Raw genomic sequence first — 9,374 nt, 5'->3', positions numbered from 1 at the left:
TCTGTGTGTCTCTGATGTATCTGTGTCTCTGTGTCTCTGATGTCTCTGATGTATCTGTGTCTGTGTGTCTCTGTGTCTGTGTGTCTCTGTGTCTGTGTGTCTGTGTGTCTGTGTGTCTGTGTGTCTCTGTGTCTCTGTGTCTCTGATGTCTCTGTGTCTGTGTGCCCTGTGTCTCTGTGTCTGTGTGTCTCTGTGTCTCTATGTCTGTGTGTCTGTGTGTCTCTATGTATCTATGTCTGTGTGTCTGTGTGTCTCTGTGTCTCTGTGTCTCTGTGTCTCTGTGTCTGTGTGTCTGTGTGTCTGTGTGTCTGTGTGTCTGTGTGTCTCTGATGTCTCTGTGTCTCTGATGTCTCTGTGTCTGTGTCTCTGTGTCTCTGTGTCTCTGTGTCTCTGATGAATGCTACATTTCTGATAATTAAATAAAGGAACCAGAGTCTAAGTGGAGGACTAACCACCAGTTTTAAAACTGCATCAACAGATCACAATGTCTCCTTTTTACTTTATTGGCCTACATGAAATAACTAATAACAAATAGGAGTCGATATGTATGTGTATGTGTATGTGTGTGTGTGTGTGTGTGTGTGTGAGTGTGTGTGTGTGTGTGTGTGTGTGTGTGTGTGTGTGTGTGTGTGTGTGTGTATGTGTGTGTGTGTGTGTGTGTGTGTGTGTGTGTGTGTGTGTGTGTGTGTGTGTGCGTGCGTGTGCGTGTGTATGTATATTTATGTGTATGTATATTTATATTCTGATATATTTATGTTCTGATATATTTATATTCTGATATATTTATGTTCTGATATATTTATATTCTGATATATTTATATTCTGATATATTTATATTCTGATATATTTATATTCTGATATATTTATGTTCTGATATATTTATATTCTGATATATTAGTTCTGATATATTTATGTTCTGATATATTTATATTCGATATATTTATATTCTGATATATTTATATTCTGATATATTTATGTTCTGATATTTTATTCTGATATATTTATATTCTGATATATTATATTCTGATATATTTATGTTATGATATATTTATGTTATGATATATTTATGTTATGATATATTTATTTCTGATATATTTATATTCTGATATATTTATGTTCTGATATATTTATATTCTGATATATTTATATTCTGATATATTTATGTCTGATATATTTATATTCTGATATATTATATTCTGATATATTTATATTCTGATATATTTATGTTCTGATATTTATATTCTGATATATTATAGTCTGATATATTATATTCTGATATATTTATGTTATGATATATTTATGTTATGATATATTATGTATGATATATTTATGTTCTGATATATTATATTCTGATATATTTATGTTCTGATATATTATATTTGATATATATTTATATTCGATATATTATGTTCTGATATATTTATATTCTGATATATTTATATTCTGATATATTTATGTTCTGATATATTTATGTTCTGATATATTTATGTTCTGATATATTTATATTCTGATATATTTATGTTCTGAATATTATATTCTGATATATTATATTCTGATATATTTATGTTTGATATTTATATTCTGATATATTTATATTCTGATATATTTATGTTCTGATATATTTATATTCTGATAATTTATGTTCTGATATATTATGTTCTGATATTTATGTTCTATATATTATGTTCTGATATATTTATGTTCTGATATATTTATGTTCTGATATATTTATGTCTGATATATTTATATTCTGATATATTTATATTCTGATATATTTATGTTCTGATATATTTATATTCTGATATATTTATATTCTTAATATTTATATTTGATATATTTATGTTATGATATATATGTTCTGATATATTTATATTCTGATATATTATATTCTGATATATTTATATTTGATATATTATAATGATATATTATGTTCTGATATATTTATGTTCTGATATATTTATGTTCTGATATATTTAGTTCTAATATATTTTATTTGATATATTTATGTTCTGATATATTTATATGCTGATTATTATATTCTGATATATTTATGTTATGATATATTTATATTCTGATATATTATGTCTTATATATTTATATTTGATATATTTATGTTATATATTTTATGTTTGATATATTTATATTCTGATATTTATTCTGAATATTTATATTGATATATTTATATTTGATATATTTAATTATGATATATTTATGTTCTGATATATTTATGTTATGATATATTTATGTTCTAATATATTTTATATTCTGATATATTTATGTCTGATATTTATATCTTTATATTTCATCTATATATTCTGTTATATATTTATATTCTTATATATTTAGGTTCTGATTATTATCTCTTATATATGATTTCTGTATATTTATATTCTATATATGTATGTTCTGATATATTTATATTCTGATATATTTTAGTTCTAATATATTTATATTCTGATATATTTATATTCTGATAATTAGTTCTGATATATTTATGTTTAATATATTTATATTCTGATATATTTATATTCTGATATATTTATGTTCTGATATATTTATATTCTATATATTATATTCTGATATATTTATATTCTGATATATTTATGTTCTGATATATTTATATTCTGAATATATTTAATTCTGATATATTTATATTCTGATATATTTATGTTCTAATATATTTATATTCTGATATATTTATATTCTGATATATTTATATTCTAATAATTATATTCTGATATATTGATATTGATATATTTATTCTAATTTGTATATTTACATTCTGATATATTTATATCTGATATTTTATGTTCTGATATATTTATATTGTATATATATTCTAATATATTTATATTCTGATATATTTATATTCTGATATATTTATATTCTAATATATTTACATTCTGATATATTTATATTCTGATATATTTATATTCTGATATATTTATATTCTGATATATTTATGTCTGATATATTATATTCAGATATATTATATTCTGATATATTTATGTTCTGATATATTATTCTGATATATTTAGTTCTGATTATTTATATTATTGATATATTTAGTATGATATATTATATTTGATATATATTATATTTGATATATTTATTATGATATATTTGTTCTGATATATTGATATTCTGATATAAGTTCTGATATATTATGTTCTGATATATTTATATTCTGATATATTATGTTCTAATATATTTATTCTGATATATTTATATTATGATAATTTATGTCTGATATATTTATATTCTGATTATTTATGTTCTGATATATTTATTCTGATATATTTATGTTCTGATATATTTATGTTCTGATATATTTATATTCTAATATATTTATGTTCTGATATATTTATATTCTAATATATTTATATTCTGATATATTTATGTTCTGATATATTTATGTTCTGATATATTTATGTTCTGATATATTTATGTTCTGATATATTAAATGCTGATATATTATATTCTGATATATTATATTCTGATATATTTATGTTCTAATAATTGATATTGATATATTTATGTTCTGATATATTTATGTTCTGATATTTATATTCTGATATATTTATGTTCTGATATATTTATATTCTGATATATTTATATTGATATATTATATTCTGATATTTATGTTCTGATATATTTATGTTCTGATATATTTATATTCTGATATAGTATGTTCTGATATATTTATATCTGATATATTTATATTCTGATATATTATATTCTGATATATTTATATTCTGATATATTTATGTTCTAATATATTATATTTGATATATTTATGTTCTGATATATTTATGTCTGATATATTTATATTCTGATATATTTATATTCTGATATATTTATGTTCTAATATATTTATATTTGATATATTTATGTGAGATAAAGAATGACTCGTAGAGAGATTAAATCATAAGAAATCATTTTATTGTAAACAACATGATTGATGTTTTGTTTACTAACACAGCTCTGATCTGATTGGCTGTGAGGAGACTCCACCCTGAAGATGAAGGAGTCAGAACATCAGGTCCAACAGGAACGGCTGAGAACCAGGTCCAACAGGACCGGCTGGACCGGGTCCAACAGGACCGGCTGAGGAACCAGGTCCAACAGGACGGCTGGACCAGGTCCAACAGGACCGGCTGAGAACCAACCGGACCGGGTCCACCAGGACCATCCATGCATTCATATCTTTGTTGTCATGGTAACAGCTGTGATCACATGACCTCCACGCTCATTAACTAGTTCTACACTCTAATAAAGAATCATCTTCACGGGTAACAAAGGACCAGATGAAGTCTTCTCATCAATATTTAATATTCAATCAATACAAAGGCAGAAGATTCATGTTCTGTTCTCTCATGTTTATATAGAAATCATCAGACTGAAGACACGTCATTCTTCTTAGAAACATATATTGTCTCTAGAAGGGTTTTAAAGAAGGAAAATAAAATCACAATAATCTTATTAAATCACAATAAATTTATTGAATCACAATAAACTTATTAAATCACAATAAACTTATTGAATCACAATAAACTTATTAAATCCCAATTATCTTATTGAATCACAATAAACTAAATCACACGAACGAGTCCAATCAGGAGTAAAGCACCTGGTCCTGACCCTGATCCAGTCTTCCCCTCTTTAAGATCTGGCGGTCTCTGGGGTGTAGAACCGATCTGTCCATTCACTAAAGCTCTTAAAGCGTTCGTCATGGACCAAACCTCTCAGTGTCTCAAATACACTTTTTCTAGCTCTCAGTGGAGTGCCTATGTACGGTGATGTTACTCGTACCTGGGATATAACTAACCGTTCACCCCAAACAACCGGCTCAGACTTTCAGCTTCAGAACAGTTGCCATGGGGCCATCTCGGCCTTGTTCGGTTGTCCCAAACCAAACATGTCACGACATAGTCTACAAGGAGGCTTTACTACTAACGTTGATGCTTTGTCATAGAGATCAAAGGTTTCACACCGGACCTGCTCTGGGACTCTGATGGTTCCATTGAAATATGGCTTTCTGACATATTGCTCACTACCTGGCTCTGGATAGAAGGTCATCACTGCATCAGCTACGTATTCGTGCCAGTATCCGAGACAGGAAGCACCAATCAGGATTGTCTTTGCTTCATAACAAGTGGACATGGAGACTCCGTAGTACCTGACTGAACCTGGGCTTCTGCTCTGAGAGACACAGATGGTTTTGGAGACCAGAGGCTTTTTGTTTTTTCTCCCCTTCAGTCCACCAACAAACCTTCTCAGCTCCTTTATGATTTTTACTTCGTTGTCTCGTCCAGCCTGGGTGACAACCTGTAAGAAATCCCAAACATTACCGAGCTGCTGGAGCTCCAATCATTCAGCTTCATGTCGGTTAATGTTCCTGATCATGAATCAATCATATCACGCTTATTTTAGTCACTATTAATAAATAAAATAAATCAGGATTCCTTGTTAACGTTTGGTAAGATGTTACATTAATGAAGATAAAAACACTGAAAGCAGTTAAATAATCAACATTTCCTTCATATGTTTCCGTTTGAAGGTAATGAGCAGATATCTTCTCCTCCATTAATAAGCTTAAAATCCCATCAGGGATTTATTATTATTATTATTTTATTATTATTTAATACTAGAACAGCTCTACTGAGAGATTAATAATAATCTGTATATGTGGAGATGGTTTTTAGGTGAAGTAGCAAATCTTCACAACTTAAGAAGAAGAGTTGTGTTATTGTTACACAATATACACACAATACACAAAATACACATTAAGTAGACATAGAAGAAACTATATACAGAAAGTATTAGAATACAAATAATAGAATTAGTAATAATAATAATAGTAATAACAACATATTAAGTACACTTATACAGTCTAAACATAAGACAAGACAATAAGACAGTATGTGAACACAGAGTAAGGTAAGGTGTTATCTTATGAGAAAGTATCTCTCTCACCATGTCGAGCAAACATGAAAATGGACTCCGCCGGGGTACCTCGGAGGAATAGAGGGAAAAAAGCACAAGGGTATCGGAACTTAAATGCACGTAGCACTTCATCATCAACCAGAGTCTCTTCTGGGGAAAATGCGGCGTGTTGATCTTTCCCAAGAAGAAGATGCTGTGAAGAACCTGTGAAGTCCAAACACAGTCAGAGAGGTGTGTCAGTGTGTGTGTTGTGTGTAACCGAGCAACACATTCTCCTGAACGGGTTCCTACGATCTGCTACGAGATTAAGAGGGTCATGTGACGCCGGGTGTAGTTGACGAGGAACTAAACATCGTGAGAACAGGCTGGACTGAGAAGCTGAGTGGGTCCACATACACTGACAGGGTCCTGGATTATGGTTCTTTATTAAAACGTCTCCATCAGACATACCTCGTCCACTAATATAGTAGTAGGATGTGTACTCTTCAACACCATCTCATTGATAATCAGGAAAGCATTCCTTCTGAAATCCTCTGCATCCTTCAGGAAAGCTTTTAAACTTCTAAAATAATAACATAAAAATGGAGAATTAAAAAGCAGAATGCAGCGATAACGTGGTTGAGTATATCAAACAGACAGTAGATACATATATCTATACACATATAAGTATAAATGCCTTCATGTTGCCCCTGTAGAGGGGTTACTTTAATCTAGTTGCACTGGTACTGCACATGTGTATAATGACAATAAATACTTCATATTCTAAATACTACATTCAAACATACTTTAGATAATATCAGTCTCTCCCATTTCATTTCTTCACATTTAGTTTCTCTAGAAGATAACCTCTATAATAATCTGAAGATATATATTTATACAACAACATGTATTGATGGTTTGGACTCACCTCTCCAGTTCAGCATCATCCTGATGTAATCAGAAATAAAGGAATATTACAACACAACATCATGTAGAAGTGAATCATAAAGCGGTGAAATAGTCCAACGTTCATGTCCAAGCAGAGACTCACCATTGTTAGTTATGAGAGACTAAGAGAAGGATCTGAAGCTGTGTTCTGATATTTAAAACAACCACGCCTTAAAGCTGGAGTTATGGGGGGGGGGGGTCCACGCAGAGCTTTCTGTCTCAGGGACCTGAAGCTGTGCTCTGACGCCTCCTGTGTCCTGCTTATATAAGGTTTAAACAGGATGGGGGGGTGGAGGGGGGTGTGGTCTGGACAGATGAACAACAAGTAACGACTGGTGACTACTGGAATGCAGGTTTTCTTCTTTTTAAATGAATGAATGTGGCCTATTTAATAATATATAATATAATATTCCTGTTTCCACACAGCTTCCCTGTCAAAGAAATGTATTTATTTAAAAACTCTTAATATAAGACTTGACTTGGTCAATCAACCCCCCCCCTCCCCCCCAACACACCCACACGGACATGAATAGACACACACATTAACATAGGGGGGTGTATACTTATGCCCCTGTATTTTAACATAGGGGGTGTATACTTATGCCCCTGTATTTTAACATAGGGGGGTGTATACTTATGCCCCTGTATTTTAACATAGGGGGGTGTATACTTATGCCCCCTGTATTTTAACATAGGGGGGTGTAATTATGCCCCTGTATTTTACATAGGGGGTGTATACTTATGCCCCTGTATTTTAACATAGGGGGTGTATACTTATGCCCCCTGTATTTTAACATAGGGGGTGTATACTTATGCCCCTGTATTTTAACATAGGGGGTGTATACTTATACCCCTGTATTTTAACATAGGGGTGTATACTAATGCCCCTGTATTTTAACATAGGGGGTGTATACTAATGCCCCTGTATTTTAACATAGGGGGGTGTATACTTATGCCCCTGTATTTTAACATAGGGGGGTGTATACTTATGCCCCTGTATTTTAACATAGGGGGGTGTATACTTATGCCCCCTGTTTTAACATAGGGGGGTGTATACTTATGCCCCTGTATTTAACATAGGGGGTGTATACTTATGCCCCTGTATTTTAACATAGGGGGTGTATACTTATGCCCCTGTATTTTAACATAGGGGGGTGTATACTTATGCCCCCTGTATTTTAACATAGGGGTGTATACTTATGCCCCTGTATTTAACATAGGGGGTGTATACTTATGCCCCTGTATTTTAACATAGGGGGTGTATACTTATGCCCCTGTATTTTAACATAGGGGGTGTATACTTATGCCCATGTATTTTAACATAGGGGGGTGTATACTTATGCCCCTGTATTTTAACATAGGGGGGTGTTATACTTATGCCCCTGTATTTTAACATAGGGGGTGTATACTTATGCCCCTGTATTTAACATAGGGGTGTATACTTATCCCCTGTATTTAACATAGGGGGGTGTATACTTATGCCCTTGTATTTAAAGGAACAAACATTTATTCATTTATGATTCATTATTCATTCAAAGAACATGAGTGTCCTTAAAGGTTGATTTTACTATATTTCTTCTAATTAAGGCGTCCAGATCCTTACTCCTCTGTTTAGTCAGGGTTAATGTGTATCCACTCATGCTGAGTACTGTCCAGTATACAATATATATTAATAATACCAAGTTATGTTTCCACATATCTTTCAGTATTACATTGAGTTCGTTGGTCCCTCTTCTGTGTACTAATATTCAAGGCGTCTGATGCATCTTCTTCAGATGAACTGATGAGAGTTTCACTTATTTATGATATCATTTTATTAATATAGAGCTCCAGATAAATCTCAGAGAAATAACCTGATAAAATCAAAGATGTGAAGGAATCAGAGTGGAAGTGAATAAAATGTTTTATTAATAGTTCATCTGGCAAACAGAAAGTTTTTCATAATGAGGAGGATGGGACACACAGAGGAACAATATAATAACAATCTCTCTGAAACACAAAGCTTTACCTGACGTACTGAACAACAGAGGACGGGGAGTCCAGGAGTCTGCAGCCAACGCTGCCGGGTTTAGGATTTTGATGTTTTTCCAAAGTTATTTGGTATTTCTAAGGTTGACATTTTCAGCTTATTTTAAAGGCCCATTTTTTGTGATGAAAAAACTGAAAATGGGTCAAATTGACCCAGGACCACATGAGGGTTAAACTTTCTATTTCTATTTTTTAGAAGCATGGATATTAAAGATATAGACCCGAGACTACATGGACAGTAAAGATATAGACCAGAGACTACATGGACAGTAAAGCTGTAGACCAGAGACTACATGGACAGTAAAGATATAGACCAGAGACTACATGGACAGTAAAGCTGTAGACCAGAGACTACATGGACAGTAAAGATATAGACCAGAGACTACATGGACAGTAAAGCTGTAGACCAGAGACTACATGGACAGTAAAGCTGTAGACCAGAGACTACATGGACAGGGTACTGAGCCCTCTTC

At 31.3% G+C, this 9,374-nt stretch overlaps 1 protein-coding gene across 1 annotated transcript; it reads right to left on the bottom strand.

Annotated features, from left to right (window-relative positions):
• Positions 1 to 4,030: 4,030 nt before the first annotated feature.
• On the bottom strand, positions 4,031 to 7,107 carry LOC116685469 (uncharacterized). Its single transcript, XM_032510513.1, has 6 exons — positions 6,977 to 7,107; positions 6,854 to 6,873; positions 6,397 to 6,508; positions 5,977 to 6,150; positions 4,877 to 5,328; positions 4,031 to 4,226 (listed from the first exon to the last, which is right to left on the bottom strand). Exons 1-6 carry the CDS (start codon positions 6,977 to 6,979, stop codon positions 4,031 to 4,033), a joined length of 957 nt encoding a protein of 318 aa, XP_032366404.1. The 5' UTR covers positions 6,980 to 7,107.
• Positions 7,108 to 9,374: the final 2,267 nt, after the last annotated feature.

This window comes from Etheostoma spectabile, unplaced genomic scaffold (genome assembly GCF_008692095.1).
Source record: "Etheostoma spectabile isolate EspeVRDwgs_2016 unplaced genomic scaffold, UIUC_Espe_1.0 scaffold00569858, whole genome shotgun sequence".
NCBI lineage: Eukaryota > Metazoa > Chordata > Actinopteri > Perciformes > Percidae > Etheostoma > Etheostoma spectabile.
Note: the sequence above shows the minus strand (reverse complement) of the source record. Positions and strands in the feature narration are given on the sequence as shown.

Coding starts and splice junctions, on each gene's coding strand:
- LOC116685469 (XM_032510513.1), bottom strand. Junction 6,509..6,853: donor GATGATGCTGAACTGGAGAG/GTGAGTCCAAAC, acceptor TTATTATTTTAG/AAGTTTAAAAGCTTTCCTGA. Junction 5,329..5,976: donor TTTCATGTTTGCTCGACATG/GTGAGAGAGATA, acceptor GATTTCTTACAG/GTTGTCACCCAGGCTGGACG.